Source organism: Odontesthes bonariensis, chromosome 1 (genome assembly GCF_027942865.1).
Source record: "Odontesthes bonariensis isolate fOdoBon6 chromosome 1, fOdoBon6.hap1, whole genome shotgun sequence".
Taxonomy (NCBI): Eukaryota; Metazoa; Chordata; class Actinopteri; order Atheriniformes; family Atherinopsidae; genus Odontesthes; species Odontesthes bonariensis.
In genome coordinates, this window is record NC_134506.1 from 42,511,245 (window position 1) to 42,536,774 (window position 25,530).

The 25,530-nt window shown below is 45.3% G+C and overlaps 1 protein-coding gene across 1 annotated transcript; it reads right to left on the minus strand.

The window, feature by feature from the left end:
- Positions 1–12,534: 12,534 nt before the first annotated feature.
- kiaa0895l lies at positions 12,535–25,189 on the minus strand. Its single transcript, XM_075467306.1, has 7 exons — positions 24,996–25,189; positions 21,301–22,044; positions 21,084–21,227; positions 17,350–17,482; positions 15,781–16,086; positions 15,573–15,670; positions 12,535–13,169 (listed from the first exon to the last, which is right to left on the minus strand). The coding sequence occupies exons 2-7, from the start codon at positions 22,018–22,020 to the stop codon at positions 13,008–13,010; spliced, it is 1,563 nt and encodes a 520-aa protein (XP_075323421.1). The 5' UTR covers positions 22,021–22,044; positions 24,996–25,189; the 3' UTR covers positions 12,535–13,007.
- Positions 25,190–25,530: the final 341 nt, after the last annotated feature.

The window sequence follows — 25,530 nt, forward strand, 5'->3', positions numbered from 1 at the left end:
GCCCCGGTAAACATGCGCTGGGCCCCGGTAAACATGCGCCCCGGTAAACATGCGCCCCGGTAAACATGCGCCCCGGTAAACATGCGCCCCGGTAAACATGCGCCCCGGTAATCATGCGCCCTGGTAAACATGCGCCCCGGTAATCATGCGCCCCGGTAATCATGCGTTGTTTCCCTGTAAACATGCGTTGGGCCCCGGTAAACATGCGCCCCGGTAAACATGCGCTGCGCCCCGGTAAACATGCGCTGGGCCCCTGTAAACATGCGCTGGGCCCCTGTAAACATGCGTTGTTTCCCTGTAAACATGCGCTGTGCCCCTGTAAACATGCGCTGGGCCCCTGTAAACATGCGCTGGGCCCCTGTAAACATGCGTTGTGCCCCGGTAAACATGCGCTGTGCCCCTGTAAACATGCGCTGTGCCCCTGTAAACATGCGTTGGGCCCCTGTAAACATGCGCTGTGCCCCTGTAAACATGCGCTGTGCCCCTGTAAACATGCGTTGGGCCCCTGTAAACATGCGCTGGGCCCCTGTAAACATGCGTTGTGCCCCTGTAAACATGCGTTGTGCCCCTGTAAACATGCGCTGTGCCCCTGTAAACATGCGGTGGGCCCCTGTAAACATGCGCTGTGCCCCTGTAAACATGCGCTGTGCCCCTGTAAACATGCGGTGTGCCCCTGTAAACATGCGTTGGGCCCCTGTAAACATGCGCTGGGCCCCTGTAAACATGCGTTGGGCCCCTGTAAACATGCGTTGTTTCCCTGTAAACATGCGTTGGGCCCCTGTAAACATGCGTTGGGCCCCTGTAAACATGCGCTGGGCCCCTGTAAACATGCGCTGTGCCCCTGTAAACATGCGGTGTGCCCCTGTAAACATGCGGTGGGCCCCTGTAAACATGCGCTGTGCCCCTGTAAACATGCGCTGTGCCCCTGTAAACATGCGTTGGGCCCCTGTAAACATGCGCTGGGCCCCTGTAAACATGCGTTGGGCCCCTGTAAACATGCGGTGTGCCCCTGTAAACATGCGTTGGGCCCCTGTAAACATGCGCTGGGCCCCTGTAAACATGCGTTGGGCCCCTGTAAACATGCGCTGGGCCCCTGTAAACATGCGTTGGGCCCCGGTAAACATGCGCTGGGCCCCGGTAAACATGCGCCCTGGTAAACATGCGCCCCGGTAAACATGCGCCCCGGTAAACATGCTGCGCCCCGGTAAACATGCGCTGGGCCCCTGTAAACATGCGCTGGGCCCCTGTAAACATGCGTTGTTTCCCTGTAAACATGCGCTGTGCCCCTGTAAACATGCGCTGGGCCCCTGTAAACATGCGCTGGGCCCCTGTAAACATGCGTTGTGCCCCGGTAAACATGCGCTGTGCCCCTGTAAACATGCGCTGTGCCCCTGTAAACATGCGTTGGGCCCCTGTAAACATGCGCTGTGCCCCTGTAAACATGCGCTGTGCCCCTGTAAACATGCGTTGGGCCCCTGTAAACATGCGTTGGGCCCCTGTAAACATGCGCTGTGCCCCTGTAAACATGCGGTGGGCCCCTGTAAACATGCGCTGTGCCCCTGTAAACATGCGCTGTGCCCCTGTAAACATGCGCTGGGCCCCTGTAAACATGCGTTGGGCTCCTGTAAATATGCGGTGTGCCCCTGTAAACATGCGTTGGGCCCCTGTAAACATGCGCTGGGCCCCTGTAAACATGCGCTGGGCCCCTGTAAACATGCGTTGGGCCCCTGTAAACATGCGTTGTTTCCCTGTAAACATGCGTTGTTTCCCTGTAAACATGCGTTGGGCCCCTGTAAACATGCGTTGGGCCCCTGTAAACATGCGCTGTGCCCCTGTAAACATGCGCTGTGCCCCTGTAAACATGCGTTGGGCCCCTGTAAACATGCGCTGGGCCCCTGTAAACATGCGTTGGGCCCCTGTAAACATGCGGTGTGCCCCTGTAAACATGCGCTGGGCCCCTGTAAACATGCGTTGGGCCCCTGTAAACATGCGGTGTGCCCCTGTAAACATGCGCTGGGCCCCTGTAAACATGCGTTGGGCCCCTGTAAACATGCGTTGGGCCCCTGTAAACATGCGCTGGGCCCCTGTAAACATGCGTTGTTTCCCTGTAAACATGCGTTGTTTCCCTGTAAACATGCGTTGTTTCCCTGTAAACATGCGCTGGGCCCCTGTAAACATGCGTTGTGCCCCTGTAAACATGCGTTGTGCCCCTGTAAACATGCGCTGGGCCCCTGTAAACATGCGTTGTGCCCCTGTAAACATGCGTTGTGCCCCTGTAAACATGCGCTGGGCCCCTGTAAACATGCGTTGTTTCCCTGTAAACATGCGTTGTTTCCCTGTAAACATGCGCTGGGCCCCTGTAAACATGCGCTGGGCCCCTGTAAACATGCGCTGGGCCCCTGTAAACATGCGTTGTGCCCCTGTAAACATGCGCTGGGCCCCTGTAAACATGCATTGGGCCCCTGTAAACATGCGTTGTGCCCCTGTAAACATACGTTGTGCCCCTGTAAACATGCGTTGGGCCCCTGTAAACATGCGATGTTTCCCTGTAAACATGCGTTGTTTCCCTGTAAACATGCGTTGTGCCCCTGTAAACATACGTTGTGCCCCTGTAAACATGCGTTGGGCCCCTGTAAACATGCGATGTTTCCCTGTAAACATGCGTTGTTTCCCTGTAAACATGCGTTGTGCCCCTGTAAACATGCGTTGTGCCCCTGTAAACATGCGTTGGGCCCCTGTAAACATGCGTTGGGCCCCTGTAAACATGCGATGTTTCCCTGTAAACATGCGTTGTTTCCCTGTAAACATGCGTTGTGCCCCTGTAAACATGCGTTGTGCCCCTGTAAACATGCGCTGGGCCCCTGTAAACATGCGTTGTGCCCCTGTAAACATGCGTTGTGCCCCTGTAAACATGCGCTGGGCCCCTGTAAACATGCGTTGTTTCCCTGTAAACATGCGTTGTTTCCCTGTAAACATGCGCTGGGCCCCTGTAAACATGCGCTGGGCCCCTGTAAACATGCGCTGGGCCCCTGTAAACATGCGTTGTGCCCCTGTAAACATGCGTTGTGCCCCTGTAAACATGCGTTGTGCCCCTGTAAACATGCGTTGTGCCCCTGTAAACATGCGCTGGGCCCCTGTAAACATGCGTTGTGCCCCTGTAAACATGCGTTGTGCCCCTGTAAACATGCGTTGGGCCCCTGTAAACATGCGATGTTTCCCTGTAAACATGCGTTGTTTCCCTGTAAACATGCGTTGTGCCCCTGTAAACATGCGTTGTGCCCCTGTAAACATGCGTTGGGCCCCTCTAAAAATTCCCACATACATCCTTCAGACGCTATGACTGATATGTGCCAAGGAAGAATAACACAGGCACGATTTTCCCTATTTCAACCACATAACCTCCTTTAATGCTGCATAGTTCTACCAAAGAGTGAAGAGGTTGTGTTCGCAGGCGTTGGGTGCGTCTGTGCATGTTCAGCGAATGGACCGTGTGGAAGGTAAGATCCTGCGGCCCGCACGTCTTTTATCAGCGGATAGTAACCCACACAATTTACCAATCGAAGCGTAGTAGGCTATACGAACCTCTACACATTGGTGGTCATGGACATCAGGAAATTCTTACAGAGTCAGAGGTGAGAGGCCCATCCAAAGGCCGCTGTAATTTCTTACGCCAAATACACAACGTTTGCATTTAGGCTTAAACAGCGTCTGGTTCCATGGCAGATGAATTAAGGCAAAACAATGTCCTATTCTGCCTATTATCGCCTATTTTTTAAACTAAGGCATTATAAATGGGTAAAAAGTGGTTAGGCTAGTTTAAAGGGCTTCTCAATCAGGGGAATAACTTATCAGACCATATCAGGTACTCTGAATTTTATTTTTATTTTGCAATATTCCCTCTTGCAGAAGTATTTATTGACTGTGCTACAGTAAGATTAAAACATGTTCAGTACCTGGACTGAAATATTGTTCATTATTTGGTTGCATACTGTGTTTTTAGTAACATTTCCTCTTGTAAAAGGCTGACTTGATTATGTTTGATGAGCTACAGAAGGAGGAATTGAAAACCTAAATGGCTGAACTCAAAAGTGTTTCTATTTGCTTGGATAGCCTGTAACTCTGTTAAACCTGTTGAGGTTCGTGCACATTTGAATAAATGTTCTTATGCATCCAGTAGGCTACAGGCACATTTTCTGTATACAGTAAGGTTGTTGGTGGTGGTGTTCTGGCTGGGGGCCTGGGCCCCCGTACAGCTGTATGCCCAGCAACGCCCCTGCACTGTGGGAGCTCAGACTTCACTGTAGACAAAGGTTTCAGATCCTCCGTCCTCGGCTGTGAGGAGACGCGAGCAGAAAGGGAAGCGTCCCGAGTGGAGCGTTGAAACGTGCTGCTGACCACAGAAAACGACACAAATAAACTAAATTCTGTATGTTGTCACTGTCTCTTATGAGGGGAGTTTCTTAGGGAGCAAATCGAAGGATTCAGTTCAACAAAATGTGCCGCGACTGGATTATTTCTACATCTAATAATACTTATGTGTTCAGAAACTCAAGCCTTGATCTAAATATAAATGGTGTGATAAGATTAGGGCTGGGCAACGATTAAAATGTTTAATCTAATTAATCACATGATTTCCCTGATTAATCACATTTGTACGCAGAATCCAAAAATGAATCCAAAAGTAGTGTATAGCTTTTACATTTAGTTTTATTTTAAATGTGCTGCCATATGAATGAAAGTGCCATAACATTAGTTGTGCAAACACACTTTTAACATCAGCATCTTTCTGTAGTTTTTATGTAGAAGCCTCGCTCCACTGTCTGTTTCCTTGAATGACTTGCTGCTATCAGTTGTGTGTTTTGCCTTTAAGTGATATTTTAGACTGGAACTACTACGCTGAGAAGACAATCCAACTTGGCAGTGTTTACAGATGACTTTGGTTCTGTCGACTCCGCCGTCTGGAAGAACTTTAACATGAAAATGGCCGAGTAAAAGTTCCGTACCCTTCTCCATGTTTGGTGGATCCGCCGATTACTTTCTTTTCCTGTTCCACAGCAGACAGCAGCAGACTTTTACAAAATAAAAGCCTGTGAGCGACAGACTTTTACAAAATAAAAGCCTGTGAGCAGCAGACTTTTACAAAATAAAAGCCTGTGAGCGACATACTTTTACAAAATAAAATAAATGATAAAACAGGGGCGGTTTGTGGCGTATTGGGTTTAGCAGGCGCCCCATGTACAGAGGCTATAGTCCTCGCTGCAGCTGGCCCCGGTTCAAGTCCCGCATCGGACGGCCCTGTGCTGCATGTTGTTCCCCCTCTCTTTGCCCCTTGCTTCCTGTCTCTCTGAACTTTCCATTAAAGGCACAAAAGCCCTAAAAAAAAAAAATGTTTTTGTTAACGCGATAATAACGAGTTATAGATAAGATATGTCTGTAAGAGGAATGTTTACCTGTTTAAAACTATTAGAAGTTATTAGAATAGTGTGATTACCCTTGTTTCTAAAGTAGTTGGTAAATATGAACGTTTGAAGGTTTTATCTTTCTTAAAAACTACCAAAAGTTGCTCTTTGAAAGCATGAATGAGTTCAGTTTAGATTACATGCCAACGTTTAGTAGTTATCCTTTTCAACAAAGCTGTTACTCATTGGTTCTGGTAACGTTTTAACTGTTGAGTTCAGACCATAAACCAAAAGACACCTGAACCGTCCTGAAACCCCGTCCTTTGTTAAACCCGACGACTGAGAAGAAAAGCTGTCGAGCCGGTTTTCTCCGGGGTTAAAAGAACTGGAAATTTCCTACATCCTGAAGCAGGTTTTCTACACATTTACTGTTAAGAATTTTTTTTACTGTTAACAAACATTTACTGTACGTGTTTTATTAATAGATTTATAAGTCAATGGTTAACATGTTGTAGATGACGACCAAACCCAGTGCATTTTAGTCCAGTTACACACTTATAGAGTTCAGTTACACCCCCACCAGAAAGTGAACAAACCGGTGCTGCCTGTTCTCCTCTTCCTTCAACATGTTGACTATATTCTGGTTCCTCATACCTTGTTGTCTGAAAATAAGTCATAAAACGGATAAATCTTTACATTTTCAATGTGTTTTTGTTCAGCTTGTCCAAAAAAAGGGAAAAATTGGTTGCATCAAACTCATGAAACACCTTAAAAAGCCCCCAGAAGATGGATAACTTAACGATGTATTCCCTAAAAATTACCAGCAGGGGGCGACATCCCTTTTAGATGTTGTTTATTCTTATGTTTTAGATCAGTGTTTCCCAACCTTTTTTGGCCTGAGTACCCCCTCACACATACAACGCGTGCGATGATTCTCCAAAAGTAGAACAACACAGTGGTTATTACATGGAAATCATTTTATTTAATATCATTATCTTGAACATAAAATTCTCAGGCTTTCTCTCTTTTTTTAACCTCAGTTGAATTCAACATAAGATTAAAAAACATTTTCTTGAAATACAAATAATTAACCAAAATAGTATAAATACTAAATCAAAATAATCTTCCTTTGTTATCTAACAAGTAACATTTCTCTTTTTAAGAATAGATGAACATAACTCATTTCTCTCTCTTTTTAAACATTAACAGGCCTAACTCATGTAACATTCATCACAAAACTGGAGTCTCCTTTATAAACAGTCCTCCATAAAAGTGTGACTCCTCAATAAATAGATTTAAAAAAATAAAAATAAAAACCTCCCCATGCGCCGCGTACCCCCGGTTGGGAAACACTGTTTTAGATTTAAAAAAAAAAAAAAAAAGTCATTCTGACTTTGTCAAAGAGGTTTAAAAATATAAAAAATATATAATTAAAGTAATTTACAGCTGTTAAATACAATATTTAGGAACTTTTCCTGGTTCTGTTGTTTTTTTTTTCGTGTTTGTGTTGCACCATTAAACAGAAACAAACCACAGAGATCATCAAGTGTGAGTGCGTCTTCGTTTTAATAAATAAACTGAAAATTCAACACATTTTCCAGAACATAAAACACTTGTGCAACATTGGTGCGTTACAAATAGGTGCATTCGTTGAGGACAAACCGGGCCGAGAGTTCAGGAGTCGGAAGATGTTCAGATTTAAAATGCGATCTGCTTAAGGAGCTAAAATTGTAAACACAGCAGAATACGTCTCAAATACGGGTGAAACTTTAAATCCAAGTGTTTAAAATGCATCACAGATGTAGAGTTTACTTTTTCATCGACTCCCGGGCGGGTCGCCGTGGCCCATTTCAGCTCACGTCCTTTTTTTTCCTCCGACCCGGTTCCTCCAGCCTGTCGGGGGCCAGTTCTGCTCGGACAGCTCGGCCCAAACTGAATGCCCTGACTGACATCTGAAGATTTAGTGAAACGCAGTATAAAGCAGCCTACAAACACACAAGACAGCTAGCTACAGCAGATGAGCCCTACCACCCATCCAAGGCACGCCCACAACACCCGGCTTCCTCCGCAGCCGGCGCCTGACGCCTGGCGAGGAGCGTCGGAGACCAGCTGAGCTTGGCTGCGTCACAGAAAAAAAAGCCCTAAAAACGTTAAAGATGCCACTTTTGGCACTTTATCTAACAGAGGGGGCATAGTTCAGCATTCGTGAGACTGTTTAGTGACCATATTACATTGATAATTTAACTTCGGTCGAAGCGGCACTGAGGTGAGGAACACACTGTAGAGAAGGTGGCGTTCAGTATATTTCACATTCAAGCGGTACCCTGGTGGGGTAATATGGTGGTAACCATAGTGAGTAAAAGAAAAGAAGCTCTTTAAGACTTCCTCTAAAATCTCCTTTAGTCTTGGAAACACTGGACTGTCCTTCATGAAAGATGTAAACAATAAACGAGGAAATGTGGATTATATGTGACAATATCGTCTTAAATTGTAATAAAATATTTCGCATTAGACACTTTAAAGCAACACTGGAGAAGTTTGTGACCCTTAAAACTAGGGTTTTTGGGTACGTTATTTTTGGTTTTGCACATTCCCGACCCAAACAAACTCACTGCAGTGCTGTGCGTGTGCAGGGCTCACATGGAGGTTTGTTTGGATGACAGCGGTGTTCCAGCCCACAGCTGTAGGGGGAGCCAAAGAGCAAAACATTAGCTAAATTTGTTGCATCTTTAATCATTTTTATTTAGATTTAGATTTAGTTTAAATATTATATAGATAGTATTAAAAAGACAGTTATTTCTAAACCTGATTTAATTTATTCTGCTATGTGGTGTAACATGTTTAGACCACAAGGGGGCGTTTCTTTGTTTATAAGTCAGTTGAGAATAGGTCAAGGTTTGAATAGTAGAAGAAAAAGTTCAGTTTTTTTTGTTGTTTTATTGTCCTGTGATAGTCTTTTTTTTTTCTTCTAAAATCGGTAAAAAAACAGAAAAGACAACGAGAAGCACCGCTTCGTCTTTACGAGAAGCTGCAGCTAAGTTCCTACAAAATTCTCTAGTGTTGCTTTAAAGCTACTTTCCCTTGAATCCGAAGGTTTCACGTACAATAATTAGCTACGACTCAGTTTGAGCGTATTTTACATAACGGGAGTTTCCTGGTTCTTCCTGGTCTTTCCTGGTTACAGCTGTCCAAATCAACGCTCTCCACTCAGATATTTAACTCGGACTGTTCGATAAGCGCTTGACAATGACGTTATTATTAGGATATGACACGACGTGAGAAAACTGTGACCCCTGCGTTACATCTCACTCGAATCTCCGGTCTCATGTAAATGAGGATTAACGTCTGTAAATAAAAGGAATGATGCTGCCCGAACGGTTCAATGAAGCCATTAAAGCGACGTACGTCATGTTCCAAAATGTTTCGTGCAGTCGGATTCTTTTGGCAACACAACGGATTTTTCTGTACGAATGAAATCAAACTTGACATTTAAAGGGATAGTTCGCCTCTTTTGACATGAAGCTGTATGACATCCCATATCAGCAACATCATTTATGAACATCTTCTTACCCCCTGCTGCGTCCTGTGAGCAGAGTTCCAGCCTCGTTTTGGCGTTGACGAAAGTAGTCCGGCTAGTTGGCTGGGGTTTAAAAAATAAAGCGTCTTGCTTCTCAAAACAATATGCGTTCAACAGAGTAATACATTTGCATCACAAAATCGTTCTCCAGGAAAAAGTCAGACCCCACAATCGCTTGGCCCTATTTTCTCTCCCTTCGTATCACTGCCGCCTGCCGACAGCCGCGCCTGTTACGGTGTTTGCTGCTCGGTCTGCACAGCAACGTAACGTCGCCGATCGTCATTTCCTGTCAAAACGGCAGTTTCAAGCTAGCTACAACGAGGGTAGGTTCACTTCCTGTTTTCAAAACAAAAGCACCAATTGTATGGTAATGGCTTTCCCTATGATAAAAGGCAACGGGTATTTTATTTTGTGAAAATAACCGGAAGTGCGGTGCTCACTGCGGCTAGCTTTAGTAGCGCCGAATTCGTGGGAACAAAATTGTAAACAGCCGGTATTTTGTCAGGTTTTCAACACGTTGGGGATCTAAACGACTACTTTCTCTCCTGAAAATGTTTCAAATGTTGCTAAAGTTTACAGAGTTTAGAGCTTAAGAGAAATCAGCTTCAGGCCGGCTGATTTCGGCTCGGGCAGGAGCGAAATGCATTGTGGGTAAACGCTCTGCATACTGTCTGATCGATGAGTATGCAGTATGTAGAATTAGTGCTGGGCGGTATACCGGTTCACACCGAATACCGGTTTATAATTTCGTTATGATATGAATTTTTAATATACCGCCATGCCGGTGTATTTGATTACACAACGGGGGGAACGCTGCGTCGCGCGACATTGTTTGAGACGGGACCTTTTTCAGTGTTACGCTTCTAAACATGCATGTTTACTGTCTATGGGTGCGAGGTGGTAATAAGTACTTGCGTTACGCGAAGGTGAAGGTGGATAGGACAGACATGGAAAGTTCCGAAATCGAAGCTGCAGAACTAGTAGAACATGCTGACACAGAAGAACTTGTGCCAAAAAAAAAAAGGAGCCGTGTCTGTAGTTTGGAAGTTTTTTGGTTTAAAAAAATCTGACGTCGAACAAACAACCATTTTATGCAAGTGTTGTCGGGCTACAGTTCTCGCTGGAGGAGCAACACGAGCAATTTGCTCCATCACCTTAGCCGTAAGCATGTCTTAGAATATGAAGAATGCATGAAGTTAAGGTCAGCACCCGCCACATCAGCAGGTAACACGGGGAAAGCCAAAGAAAAGTCGAGCCAAATGTCACTTCAAGACGCGTTTGCTAGAAGGACTGCCTACAACCTCATATTGATGCAAAAATATAATTATTGCAAGTTGCACTACTTTTTGTATTGATTTTCATAAAAGACGTTTGAAATTTGCACAGTAAAAGTTCTGTATTTTGACTGGAATTGTGTTTGCATTCCGATTCCTCACTTCATTAGAATCATGAGTAGCACTTCTGTGTAACCAGCATCATTTTGTGGGGGCGTTATTCTATGACGGTAAAATAGACCATCCTAAGTTAATCTACTGCAGTAATTCTGTCCTCAATCTGTAGAAAATGCTGTGAACTCCTAATTATGCATGAAAAAAAAAGAATACCGTGATATACCGTGAAAAAATACCGTGATATGTATTTTTGGTCATACCGCCCAGCACTATGTTGTATGTAGTATGTAGTATGCAGTATGGAAGTATGTAGTATGTAGTATGCAGTATGGAAGTATGTAGTATGTAGTATGGTAGTATGGTAGTATGTAGTGTGTAGTATGTAGTATGGAAGTATGTAGTATGGAAGTATGTAGTATGCGGTATGTGGTATGCAGTATGGAAGTATGTAGTATGTGGTATGCAGTATGGAAGTATGTAGTATGTAGTATGTAGTATCCAGTATGCAGTATGCAGTATGTAGTATGTAGTATGGTAGTATGGAAGTATGTAGTATGTAGTATGGTAGTATGGTAGTATGTAGTATGGTAGTATGTGGTATGCAGTATGGTAGTATGTGGTATGGTAGTATGTAGTATGTAGTATGTAGTATCCAGTATGCAGTACGCAGTATGTAGTATGCAGTATGGAAGTATGGAAGTATGTAGTATGGTAGTATGTAGTATGGTAGTATGTAGTATGTAGTATGGTAGTATGTGGTATGCAGTATGGTAGTATGTAGTATGGTAGTATGGTAGTATGTAGTATGTAGTATCCAGTATGCAGTATGTAGTATGCAGTATGTAGTATGTAGTATGCAGTATGGAAGTATGTAGTATGCAGTATGTAGTATGCAGTATGGAAGTATGTAGTATGTAGTATGGTAGTATGGTAGTATGTAGTATGTAGTATGGTAGTATGTGGTATGCAGTATGGTAGTATGTAGTATGGTAGTATGGTAGTATGTAGTATGGTAGTATGTGGTATGCAGTATGGTAGTATGTAGTATGGTAGTATGTAGTATGGTAGTATGTAGTATGGTAGTATGGTAGTATGGTGTATGTGGTATGTAGTATGGTAGTATGTAGTATGGTAGTATGGTAGTATGGTAGTATGTGGTATGTAGTATGGTAGTATGTGGTATGGTAGTATGGTAGTATGTAGTATGGTGTATGTGGTATGTAGTATGGTAGTATGTAGTATGGTGTATGTGGTATGTAGTATGGTAGTATGTAGTATGGTAGTATGGTAGTATGTAGTATGGTAGTATGGTAGTATGTAGTATGTAGTATGTAGTATGTAGTAAGGTAGTATGGTAGTATGTAGTATGGTAGTATGTAGTATGGTAGTATGTAGTATGGTAGTATGTAGTATGGTAGTATGGTGTATGTGGTATGTAGTAGGCGGTTTGGAACACAGCCTTAGTCCTGCACTCAGGGGCGTGTTCTAACTTTCCGTCCAATCAAAAACTGAGCTGTTGAAGAATGGTGGGCGGGGCCTAATCAGGCCACTGGGGCTGACCAATCAACAGAGAGGCCTTTTTTTCAGTAGGAGATTTTCCTTTTTACAGGAAATGAGACGCTTTCTCTGAGCCGTTTCATGAGGACTTGAGAGTTTTTAATAATTCCTCTTCCCATCTTTCTTTGATCTCATTTCTGAAAAGACAAAGGCGGCGGTTACATTTTTATCATTTTAACCGACACTTCTGCACCAGCTAACTGATAAAAAAAAAAAAAGAAACGATTTCAGGTCTGTTTCACATCTCAGACTCAGTAGGTTAGCGTTAGCCGCCTCGCTAAGTCTTTTCTCCTGCTGCTTATTCAGCACGACGACACCAAAGGTCTTACTAAAATCATTTTAAGAAATGCTGAACTATTCCCTTCTGGTTGCAAAGGAAGGTTTGGTTGTTGCGCTGCGGGTGAGCTCGAACACGGGTCGAATCACAGTAGCATATCGATACCGAAAGTCCACCAAGGACACTGTTAAGACAAAACTGCTGATTAACTTCCTTTTAACGCTGATATTTAAAATGCTCCCTCGGGAGGCTGAAATTCAAACGCATGACTGAGTCTGCTGGCACTTGATATTTTTAAGATTCATGGCCTCAGTAGCTGGGGGGGGGGGGGGGGGGGGGTTTAAATGTAGTGTCCTTGGTGTCCTTTTATAAAAAAACAAACAATCTAAGGCATAAAACGACACATTCTATAAAATAAGGTATAAAGCTAATACCGGAGACATTCAGCTTGTTCTCTCCAAGTAAAAAAAAAACTTAAATAAGAGCATAAATAAAGCGTGTGATTATGAGTGTTTAAATCTGATTATGTGTAGAGATTATATAGAGAGACGATATTGAGGTAATTTCATAGAGGGGGGCGCAGCTGAGCTGTACTTGGCTCTGAAAAAGCATCACAAACATGCATCGGACAGGTGAAACCGTAGATAGAGGTGTTAGTGTACGTCCCTTTTTATCACTGTTCAAGTTTTATAAAACATTTAAAAAAAAAAAAAACTATTTGCTAAAATAAAGCATGGATAATACTGGATATCTGAAGTGATGATCATGAAGCAGTCTGTACCGGCGTCCTGATCAGGACGGCACGCTCAGGGAAGCAGCTGCTCCAGCGCCGAGTCGTCTAGCTCGTTGACGGCGACGATGTGGTCCAGATGCTGCAGGTAGCGCACCTGGTCCCGCATGAAGTGCGGGATTCTGGTTCGGGGGAGCACCGCGAGATGCCGCAGCCTCTCCACGTCCTCATAAGACACCTTGTAGATAAAAAAAAATGTGAAGAAAATTGTGAAGCTCATTATTTTTTTTTTATTTATTTTTTTTTTACAGTTTTTAAAACACTGGAGTAAAATAATGCATGTTTTGAGTAGGCCAATAATGTTTTAACATCTAGTCTCCATTGATTATCTGTAGAATAACCTTATAAGTGGTTGTAACGTTTAAAAATTTAACGTTTAAAACGTTTAAAAACTAGGGCTGGGTGAGTTAACTCGTTATTATCTCGTTAACGAATTGATTATTTAACGCCGATAAATATTTTACTGTGCATTAGCGCAGGTTTTATTATTTATTTTATTATTGTAAAAGTCTGTTGCTCACAGACTTTTATTTTGTAAAAGTCTGTCGCTCACAGGCTTTTATTTTGTAAAAGTCTGTTGCTGTCTGCTGTGGAACAGGAAAAGAAAGTAATTGGCGGATCCACCAAACATGGAGAAGGGTACGGAACTTTTACTCGGCCATTTTCATGTTAAAGTTCTTCCAGACGGCGGAGTCGACAGAACCAAAGTCATCTGTAAACACTGCCAAGTTGAATTGTCTTCTCAGCGTAGTAGTTCCAGTCTAAAATATCACTTAAAGGCAAAACACACAACTGATAGCAGCAAGTCATTCAAGGAAACAGACAGTGGAGCGAGGCTTCTACATAAAAACTACAGAAAGATGCTGATGTTAAAAGTGTGTTTGCACAACTCGGTCCAGTTCAACGCTGGACTGAAGAAGCTGAGCCACACAGAGGGATCAGTTCCAGCTCTCAGCCTGAAGTTCAGAGCAGGAAGCATCTGAGAAATAATCCTCATGGTGTATTTATGGAGTTATTTCTTCCTTTAGCAGCAGCTAACGCTAACAGCTTAGCTAATGAAGGTGACGTACAGCAATTGTTTGATAAAGGTTAATATATAAAAAATGTTTCAACGCAGTAATTAACGGTACACATGCATTACTACGAGTTACGCTGTGTACATCTCCGGCTTGGTCCATCACTGATGATGAGAAAGCATTGTTTGCTAGCATCTGCTGCTAGCTTACAGCTACATTGCTAAACTAATTTCCCTCTGGGATCAATAGAGTAACTATCTGTATCTATATAAAGAGCTGGAGTGTTTTAAATGAGTAAATAGCTGCTTTTTACAGAGAGGTGTCAAACTATACTTACACTAACAGGTATTTAGATCTAATTCTGTCCCATAGATATCAGTAAGACCTCAGAAAATTGTGTCAAATTGTTCAAAAGTGCCAAGCATGCCACCTTTAAAGGGATTTTTGGCCTTCTCCAAGCTCTCCGAAGGTTTTTCAAAGTTTTTCTTTCGACTTGGCTGCTTTTTTTAAAACAAATTTCCAGTCCTTTAAAATCTTTGTCTGTGTGACGCACTTCAAACCGCCTCGTGTCTGTATGAATAAACCGTCTTAAACTGCTTATTGGTCGTAAGTTTTTGTTTTAAGTAGGGATGCAGCGATACCACTTTTTTTTCAAACCAATACGATACCGATACTTCTACCTCAAAAAAAAAATGCAATGAATTGGACGACAGGTTTCGGTCTCACTAGCCTAACCACCCTGTTCCTGATTAGCTCGGCATCTCCCCGAGCCGCCAATCTAAAAAAATACAACAAAAATGACAAGCTGCCCTCTGATTGCGATCTTCATGCAATAAATTGGTATCGGTTAACTTTAACGACTATGAGTATATCAATTATATCAATTTTTTATTTTTTTGTTTATTTATTCATTTATTATTATTATTATTAGTAGTATTTTTACTAAAATTGGTATTATTATTCTTGTTGTTAATATACAATCATTGTGAATATTTATAATTTTTTTGAGCTACTTGACTAATTTGAATTTGAATTATAAATAAAGTATTTTTCTATTCTATATTAGAATAGTATCGGCCCGATACCCAATACCAGTATCGGTATGGGTGCATCCCTAGTTTTAAGATTCACTTTATGAGTCACAAACTTGTAAAAAAAAATAAGAGCTTTAAACCCTCATTTAGTCCACCGCCGATGATTAAAGTTTGAATTTTATTAATTTATTAATTAATTTTTAAATTTATTTATTTGTTTATTTAGTTATTTATCATTATTATTATTAGTTAGTAGTAGTATTTTTACTAGAATTGGTATTATTATTGTTGTTAATATACAATTATTGTGAATATTTATAATTTTTTTGAGCTACTTGACTAATTCGAATTTGAATTATGAATAAAGTATTTTTCTATTCTATATTAGAATAGTATCGGCCCGATACCCAATACCAGTATCGGTATGGGTGTATGCCTAGTCTTAAGATTAACTTTATGAGTCAAACTTTAAACCCTCATTTAGTCTGCCGCTGATGATTAAACTTTGCATTTTCAGGTGTCGACGCCCACCTTTCCTAAAGAAGTCAACATCTTAAAGTCGATGGCCCTTCGATGGCGAAGAATCCGCAGAATGCCGTCCAGATAAACCTGATCTTTGCTGAAGCAGCCTGAGAAACACACAACGGACAGGCAGGATGAGATCATGATACCAATACACCCTTTCTGTGATCATTTATAACGTCTTCAGGTTCAGTCGATGCTCGGTGCGCGCGCTCACCGGGCTGCGAGGTGTCCGTCTGTCCCCTCTTGGCTCGCAGGCAGTACTCCCAGCGCACGTCCGGGTCGTGGACGAAGCGTGCGATGTGGCCGAAGAGCCGGCTGAAGCTCATGCTGTTGGCGTGGTACACCGTGTAGTACAGCAGAGCGGCGCGCCACAGGTAGGGCTGTTTCCGTAGCAACACGCTGTGCAGGCTGGCTAGGCCCTCCTCCGTGGGATTGGCCGGTTTCAGGCCGAACTGCTTCCGGCCCTCCGCGGTGGCCCACGGCTGCAGGTTGTTGTTCACGCCTCGCAGGTAATGTGTGCCTGAGGAGAAGCGGAAACATCGTTCAGAGTGACGGATCACTCCACAGACAGGACGGTTTTCCAAAAGAAAGTAGTCCCTCAGTCGATTGCCTCTCTAATGCCCCTCAACCCCCGCTGCAGTTTTATGGTTTTATGGCTGATTTAAGGTCGTCTTCGCTCGCGTGCGTCGGCCAAAATTCCTTCTCCGTCGCTATCCGTTAATCCGACTCCGTGGTCACGCAGAGGCTATTAAAGTGATACTCCGGAGTAGATTCACCCTGGGGTCATTTGAACCGTGACATCCAGCCAAGTAGCCCACCCGAAGTTTTTCCGATATTGGCTGAACATCAGCTGAGTTACTGAGTTATCCCGAATAGCTTCGTACAAGGGTTAATGGATCCTGGTCCGTATCTCCGAAATTACCACACTAGAATCACATGCCATGACACCAAACTTCTACAGTAGTACAAATATGGTCTGTACTCACCAAACGATGCATTTGGAAGTTTGAAAATAGTCCAGGAGTTTATTATCATCAACACAAGCCTGATAGCTTCTCTGCTGCTAAAGCTGCGTCGACGTCACTTCCTTGATCTGGGAGCTTCAAAGTGAGATGAGGGTTGATCTACTACTGTAGACAACAAAGTATATGCTATATTCTACATGTTTTTTTTATGTTGTAGAGTTGTGAAATTATTTTATCAATGGAGAAATTGAGCAGCCTTGCTTTGTTGCGATCTTTTATTAGGGGATGAAACCGGAAGATGAACACGCCGCTGGATGTGATAGATAGTGGCTTGCACTCGCGTCTTGCGTGGCGTAGTGGGTTGAGCATGCACCCCATGTACAGAGGCTACAGTCCTCGCTGCAGCTGGCCCCGGTTCGAGTCCCGCACCGGACGGCCCTGTGCTGCGTGTTGTTCCCCCTCTCTCTGCTCCCTGCTTCCTGTTTCTCTCCAACTGTCTATCCATTAAAGGCATAAAAAGCCCCCCAAAAAAGAGGCGAACTATCCCTTTAAACGAGACGATCTTGGTTTCTTCAGTTTCATTCTCAGCACATTCTTAACCAGCCTCTCTGTTCTTGGTTGTTATGACGACCCAAACGTCCTCGACGGATGTCAAACTTTTTGTTTGCCTTATTTTCTGCTGCTTATCTTACAGATTTGCTTTATTTACGATCCTCCACTTGTTTCGTGCGTCATAAACTGTGACCCAGGCCACGCCCGGCAATTAAACTGCTTATCGCTAAAAGAACGCTCCAATCTGTGTGCGAGCTGCGTCGTACCGATCTCGTGCCTCAGCATCCCCTCCAGCCAGTGCTGCCGAGCCCCGGCCAGGTTGATGGTCAGAGTGGGACGGCAGCTCTCCACCACCATCACCGCCTGGGACAGCAGCTCCTCAGACAGACGCACCACCACCTGAGGACACAGACACGTTTATCCCCTGATCCAGCAGCTGGTAGCAGCAGTGAGAAACTAAGTGAACCCCTGATCCAGCAGCTGGTAGCAGCAGTGAGAAACTAAGTGAACCCCTGATCCAGCAGCTGGTAGCAGCAGTGAGAAACTAAGTGAACCCCTGATCCAGCAGCTGGTAGCAGCAGTGAGAAACTAAGTGAACCCCTGATCCAGCAGCTGGTAGCAGCAGTGAGAAACTAAGTGAACCCCTGATCCAGCAGCTGGTAGCAGCAGTGTGTGAGAAACTAAGTGAACCCCTGATCCAGCAGCTGGTAGCAGCATTGAGTGAGAAACTAAGTGAACCCCTGATCCAGCAGCTGGTAGCAGCAGTGAGAAACTAAGTGAACCCCTGACCCAGCAGCTGGTAGCAGCAGTGAGTGAGAAACTAAGTGAACCCCTGACCCAGCAGCTGGTAGCAGCAGTGAGTGAGAAACTAAGTGAACCCCTGATCCAGCAGCTGGTAGCAGCAGTGAGAAACTAAGTGAACCCCTGACCCAGCAGCTGGTAGCAGCAGTGAGTGAGAAACTAAGTGAACCCCTGATCCAGCAGCTGGTAGCAGCAGTGAGAAACTAAGTGAACCCCTGACCCAGCAGCTGGTAGCAGCAGTGAGTGAGAAACTAAGTGAACCCCTGACCCAGCAGCTGGTAGCAGCAGTGAGTGAGAAACTAAGTGAACCCCTGATCCAGCAGCTGGTAGCAGCAGTGAGTGAGAAACTAAGTGAACCCCTGATCCAGCAGCTGGTAGCAGCAGTGAGTGAGAAACTAAGTGAACCCCTGATCCAGCAGCTGGTAGTAGCAGTGAGTGAGAAACTAAGTGAACCCCTGATCCAGCAGCTGGTAGCAGCAGTGAGTGAGAAACTAAGTGAACCCCTGATCCAGCAGCTGGTAGCAGCAGTGAGTGAGAAACTAAGTGAACCCCTGATCCAGCAGCTGGTAGCAGCAGTGAGTGAGAAACTAAGTGAACCCCTGATCCAGCAGCTGGTAGCAGCAGTGAGTGAGAAACTAAGTGAACCCCTGATCCAGCAGCTGGTAGCAGCAGTGAGAAACTAAGTGAACCCCTGACCCAGCAGCTGGTAGCAGCAGTGAGTGAGAAACTAAGTGAACCCCTGATCCAGCAGCTGGTAGCAGCAGTGAGAAACTAAGTGAACCCCTGACCCAGCAGCTGGTAGCAGCAGTGAGTGAGAAACTAAGTGAACCCCTGATCCAGCAGCTGGTAGCAGCAGTGAGAAACTAAGTGAACCCCTGACCCAGCAGCTGGTAGCAGCAGTGAGTGAGAAACTAAGTGAACCCCTGATCCAGCAGCTGGTAGCAGCAGTGAGAAACTAAGTGAACCCCTGACCCAGCAGCTGGTAGCAGCAGTGAGTGAGAAACTAAGTGAACCCCTGACCCAGCAGCTGGTAGCAGCAGTGAGTGAGAAACTAAGTGAACCCCTGATCCAGCAGCTGCTAGAAGCAGTGAGTGAAAAACTAAGTGAACCCCTGATCCAGCAGCTGGTAGCAGCAGTGAGTGAGAAACTAAGTGAACCCCTGATCCAGCAGCTGGTAGCAGCAGTGAGAAACTAAGTGAACCCCTGACCCAGCAGCTGGTAGCAGCAGTGAGTGAGAAACTAAGTGAACCCCTGATCCAGCAGCTGGTAGCAGCAGTGAGTGAGAAACTAAGTGAACCCCTGATCCAGCAGCTGGTAGTAGCAATGAGTGAGAAACTAAGTGAACCCCTGATCCAGCAGCTGGTAGCAGCAGTGAGTGAGAAACTAAGTGAACCCCTGATCCAGCAGCTGGTAGCAGCAGTGTGTGAGAAACTAAGTGAACCCCTGATCCAGCAGCTGGTAGCAGCAGTGAGTGAGAAACTAAGTGAACCCCTGATCCAGCAGCTGGTAGCAGCAGTGAGTGAGAAACTAAGTGAACCCCTGATCCAGCAGCTGGTAGCAGCAGTGAGTGAGAAACTAAGTGAACCCCTGATCCAGCAGCTGGTAGCAGCAGTGTGTGAGAAACTAAGTGAACCCCTGATCCAGCAGCTGGTAGCAGCAGTGAGAAACTAAGTGAACCCCTGATCCAGCAGCTGGTAGCAGCAGTGTGTGAGAAACTAAGTGAACCCCTGATCCAGCAGCTGGTAGCAGCAGTGTGTGAGAAACTAAGTGAACCCCTGATCCAGCAGCTGGTAGCAGCAGTGAGTGAGAAACTAAGTGAACCCCTGATCCGGCAGCTGGTAGCAGCAGTGAGTGAGAAACTAAGTGAACCCCTGATCCAGCAGCTGGTAGCAGCAGTGAGTGAGAAACTAAGTGAACCCCTGATCCAGCAGCTGGTAGCAGCAGTGAGAAACTAAGTGAACCCCTGACCCAGCAGCTGGTAGCAGCAGTGAGTGAGAAACTAAGTGAACCCCTGATCCAGCAGCTGGTAGCAGCAGTGAGTGAGAAACTAAGTGAACCCCTGATCCAGCAGCTGGTAGTAGCAGTGAGTGAGAAACTAAGTGAACCCCTGATCCAGCAGCTGGTAGCAGCAGTGAGTGAGAAACTAAGTGAACCCCTGATCCAGCAGCTGGTAGTAGCAGTGAGTGAGAAACTAAGTGAACCCCTGATCCAGCAGCTGGTAGCAGCAGTGAGTGAGAAACTAAGTGAACCCCTGATCCAGCAGCTGGTAGCAGCAGTGAGTGAGAAACTAAGTGAACCCCTGATCCAGCAGCTGGTAGCAGCAGTGAGTGCGAAACTAAGTGAACCCCTGATCCAGCAGCTGGTAGCAGCAGTGTGTGAGAAACTAAGTGAACCCCTGATCCAGCAGCTGGTAGTAGCAGTGAGTGAGAAACTAAGTGAACCCCTGATCCAGCAGCTGGTAGCAGCAGTGAGTGAGAAACTAAGTGAACCCCTGATCCAGCAGCTGGTAGCAGCAGTGAGTGAGAAACTAAGTGAACCCCTGATCCAGCAGCTGGTAGCAGCAGTGTGTGAGAAACTAAGTGAACCCCTGATCCAGCAGCTGGTAGCAGCAGTGAGAAACTAAGTGAACCCCTGATCCAGCAGCTGGTAGCAGCAGTGTGTGAGAAACTAAGTGAACCCCTGATCCAGCAGCTGGTAGCAGCAGTGTGTGAGAAACTAAGTGAACCCCTGATCCAGCAGCTGGTAGCAGCAGTGAGTGAGAAACTAAATGAACCCCTGATCCGGCAGCTGGTAGCAGCAGTGAGTGAGAAACTAAGTGAACCCCTGATCCAGCAGCTGGTAGCAGCAGTGAGTGAGAAACTAAGTGAACCCCTGATCCGGCAGCTGGTAGCAGCAGTGAGTGAGAAACTAAGTGAACCCCTGATCCAGCAGCTGGTAGCAGCAGTGAGTGAGAAACTAAGTGAACCCCTGATCCAGCAGCTGGTAGCAGCAGTGAGTGAGAAACTAAGTGAACCCCTGATAAAGCAGCTGGTATGGCAGCACATTTAAAATAAAGCTAAATGCTAAAAGCTATACACGACTTTTGGATTCATTTTTGGATTTTGCGTACAAATGCGATTAATTAGATTAAACATTGTAATCGTTGCCCAGCCCTATAAATAAAACTTTGAGGTGAAAGCTGATGTGAAACTGCACTCACCTCCCCGACGCAGCCCTCCTTCTGCAGGTATTTGCGCACGGCGGCCCAGACTTGACTCTTCGGCAGCGCGCTGCCACCCGTCACCTCCTCAAAGTTCTCATAAGAGCCGAACCTCCTCAGGACGCACTCCATGATGCCGACCGCCTGCAGGTGAACACAAACATCATCACCACCGTGCGACCCGGGCCGCTCTGCGAGCCGCTCGACGCTGACGCACCTGCTCCAGGAAGAGGCCTGAACCCTCCCTGTACTTGTCCAGCACGCCCCGCGGCTCGGGCTGCGAGTACTCAAACTGCGGCTCGTACTTGTAGTCGGACTGGAAGAAGGTCCGCTTCTCCTGCTCCAGGTTCAGCGGTCTGAGAGCGACCAGCAGGCAGGGCCGCGCGTGCCCGGGCAGCGTCGGGCCCCCCGCCCCTTTAGCTATGTGAGGCAGGGAGGTGGCGGGCCGCAGTTGCCCCCTGGCGGGCCGCAGCCCCGGCGGGTAGTTGACGGAGCAGGTGCTCTCACTGCGCCGCATCCAGCCGCCCCCCCCCAGGCTGGGGCTGGTCAGGCTGCGCGTCGGGGGCGACGGGGCGGCCGAGCCGCTGCGCCACGGAGGCTGCAGGATCCGCCTGTCTGCCACGTGCTCCTGGGACCCTCGCAGACGCTGGGGCGTCACCTCCAGACTGAGGGGGCGGCGGAGCGGCGGCCTGGGCGTGGACCCGCATTTCGACGGTAACGACCTCCTCTCGGCCGCCTGGCTGCTGCTCGCCTGGCTCGGGAGGCCGTTGTGGGACGCCTTCTCCTTCTTGAGGACGTTGCCCTTCTTGGCCGGTGGTCTGGCCTTTGCGGCGGAGCTGATGGTGGTTTTGGGCAGATCCCCTCGAACATCTGGCTCCACCAGCTCTGTGACACCTTCAACCTGATCCATGAAGACTTCACCTGAGTCCAACACCATCACCACAGCTGCCGCGACCTCGCACTGTGGACACAACACACGGATTCATGCAAAAAATAAAGAAACAAAGAGAAAGTGTCATCAGTCACCTTCACACTCAGGCTGTGTTCCAAACCGCATACTTCTCCTACTACTCATACTAACTTTTTGAGTTAGTATGCGAGTTTGAATAAGCGAGAAGTTCCCGGATGCATACTAGATTCTCTGAAATGTTGGGTATGCATCATGAGGTTACTACTCATACTCAAACTACCCAAGATGCAACGTAAAGTGACGTTCGTCATTTCCTGTCAAAACGGCAGTTTCAAGCTAGCTACAACGAGGGTAGGTTCACTTCCTGTTTTCAAAACAAAAGCACCAATTGTATCGTACTGGCTTTCCCTGTGATAAAAGGCAACGGGTATTTTATTTTGTGAAAATAACCGGAAGTGCGTTGCTCACTGCGGCTAGCTTTAGTAGCGCCGAATTCGTGGGAACAAAATTGTAAACAGCCGGTATTTTGTCAGGTTTTCAACACGTTGGGGATCTAAACGACTACTTTCTCTCCTGAAAATGTTTCAAATGTTGCTAAAGTTTACAGAGTTTAGAGCTTAAGCGAAATCAGCTTCAGGCCGGCTGATTTCGGCTCGGGCAGGAGCGAAATGCATTGTGGGTAAACGCTCTGCATACTGTCTGATCGATGAGTATGCCGTTTCGAACACAACTTCCATCTAAAACCTGATAATCAGGTCAGAAATCTCGGGGTAATATTGGACTCAGACCTGAACTTTAACAGCCACATTAAATCTGTAACATCAGCAGCTTTTTACCATCTAAAAAACATTGCCAGAATCAAAGGAATAGTGTCTAAAGCAGACTTAGAGAGACTGATCCATGCGTTTGTCTCCAGCAGGTTAGACTGCTGTAACGGCCTGCTCACTGGGCTCTCTAAACGGGCTGTAAGACAGCTGCAGTACATCCAGAACGCTGCTGCTCGAGTCCTGACCAGAACCAGGAAATACGACCATATTAGTCCAGTGCTCAGGTCTCTGCTCTGGCTTCCTGTCGCTCAGAGAATAGACTTTAAAACAGTTCAAGTCTCTTCATGGTCAGCACCAAAGTGCATCTCTGACATGTTAGAGCCATATGAACCAACTCGGGCTCTGAGAACCTCAGGAAGGTGTCTCCTGCCTCAGGGAGGGGTCTGCTGCCCCAGGGAGGGGTCTGCTGCCTCAGGGAGGGGTCTGCTGCCCCAGGGAGGGGTCTGCTGCCTCAGGGAGGGGTCCCTGGGGCAGCAGACCCCTCCCTGAGGCAGGAGACCCCTTATATAAATAAGGCAGAACCAGAGTTAGTTCAGTTCTGAGCAGCTTTAAAGTCTCTTTCTTAAGGACATCACTTTCAGATCCTGTTCATCTGCTGGAGATAGTTCTTTAGGCCTGACACTTCTTCTTCTGTCCTCCACTTGTCCAGTTTCCTCAAATGTTTTAAGGACACACTGCACACCATGCTGAGATATGCCAAGTTTTCAGCTAACAGCTCTCTGGGAATCACCTTGTTGCTGCAGAAATCCTGTTTTCTGTCTGTCACACTGTGTTATCTTTGCTGTTTTTCACACATGCAGCTAAAGAAATGGGAACAAATCTTAATTCCAGTCTAAAACCCACAAAGAGCTTCTAGATTATTCATTTCTGGTGGCATAAAACAGTTTATAATCATTTCATTTATATTAATTGTTCCATAATTAGTCATTAGATTATATCTGATATTCCTTTTTTAAGCTTTAAAATTAATCTTATTTACTTTTTCTTGATGTTGCATCACATATAATTCTTATTATTTTCTGTTTTTTCCTACTTTTAGACGTGATAACATTAATTTTTTTGGGATTATGATTTTTTTAAAACTGAATTTCTGATATTAATTTGACTCTTTTGGTAACTGAAAGCAGTTTTAACGTAAATGTACAAAAAAGTTGAAACTATGAAGCTGTTTTTCACACATGCAGCTAAAGAAATGGGAACAAATGATGTGTCACTGTGACAGGCTGCTGGGAACAAAGTGCCTAAAGATCCAGTTTAAAACGGCTTCTTTGCTCAGTTGGACACAACACTGGTTCATCCCTTGAGTTTAGGAGCCTTTTTCCTGCATGAATGGTTCACCGGTCAGAGTTAAGAGGCTTAAACAAAGAGAAAACACATCAGGTACAAGAACTGGACTGAAAATGAGTGAAAAAGCAGAAAAAATCCAAAGAAAAACCTTGGAAAACCTTAAAAATAAAACCTGGAGAACTACTGATCAGGACACGTTAAAAGATTACAGAAAATGTTGAAAATATAAGAACACAAATAAAAATATTAACTGAAAATGAGTGAAAAATTGAGGAATATTGCTCAGACCAGTTTGAAAGATTACAAGAAGGTCTGACTGTTTTTTTGAGGGGGGGGGGGGTAAAAGGAAATAAGGTCTGGATCAGGGTTTCAGTGCAATCTGTTGGTTTGCTTAGCTAGGAAATTGTTTTTGAATTGGCTCTATATGAACGAATTGGATTATTTTATGAATAATTATGATTACAATTAATTAAATTCCAATTGGCTTGAATTGGACTTTATTATCCAAGTGCTTTGAGATGACATGTGTTGTATTTGGCGCTATATGAATAAAAATGAATTGAATTGAATTGAATTGATTAAACAAAACCTGACTGGGTGACAGCCGGTGAGACAGGTGGGAATTCTAAATAAAGAGGAGGCAGATTAAAAAGAGCTGCAACCTCCCATGATGTCTGGACAACAACAAAACTCCAAGAAACAAACAAACAAAAAAAGAACTTAACAGCAACAGTTTATCTTTAAATTCTCCGCGGAATCAGACACAGAAGCAGCCGACAGAAGTTCCACCGCTTCGTTTTTTTCTCCAGAGGAGGACAAAAACAAATCACTTCCCCACCAACGTTTCCTGTTGGGAGCCAAACCGACAACTCACTCATAAACACTCACCGGGCAGTCAGTCCCGGGTCCAAGGCGGATGATGACGGGCTTTCAGCCGGTAAATTCACTCATCTTCGCGGGGGGAAACCACACACCGGAGCGGGGCTGTGTTTTCTTTTAACGGAGACCGGAGACGGTAATTAACGGATAACGGTTCAGGGAGGAGCGGGGCCTGAGGCAAGCTGCCAGAGCCGGCCAGGAAGCGGCGGTTGAGTTGGAAGATATGACGCAATACGCAAGGGGGGCGACGCAGCCTCTGCGTCAGTACGTACGGGCGAAAGAGGAAGCTACGGTGGCCCCGAGGAGTCAGACACCGAATTACAGAACGTATGCCAGCAACCTCGAAACGAAACAGAAATAGAATAGAATAGAATAGAATAGAATAGAATAGAAAAGAATAGAATAGAATAGAATAATACTTTATTCATCCCCCAATGGGGGAAATTCTACGGAAGAGTATTAGGGCCAGGCATAAGAAAAAAATATTTATATTTTGCCTGTCGAGAATAAAGTCGAAATGTCGAAAATAAAGTAATTAGATGAT

Coding starts and splice junctions, on each gene's coding strand:
- kiaa0895l (XM_075467306.1), bottom strand. CDS start 22,020: ATGGTGTTGGACTCAGGTGAAGTCTTCATGGATCAGGTTGAAGGTGTC. Junction 21,228..21,300: donor CAGGCCTCTTCCTGGAGCAG/GTGCGTCAGCGT, acceptor GTTCACCTGCAG/GCGGTCGGCATCATGGAGTG. Junction 17,483..21,083: donor AGGAGGGCTGCGTCGGGGAG/GTGAGTGCAGTT, acceptor CTGTGTCCTCAG/GTGGTGGTGCGTCTGTCTGA.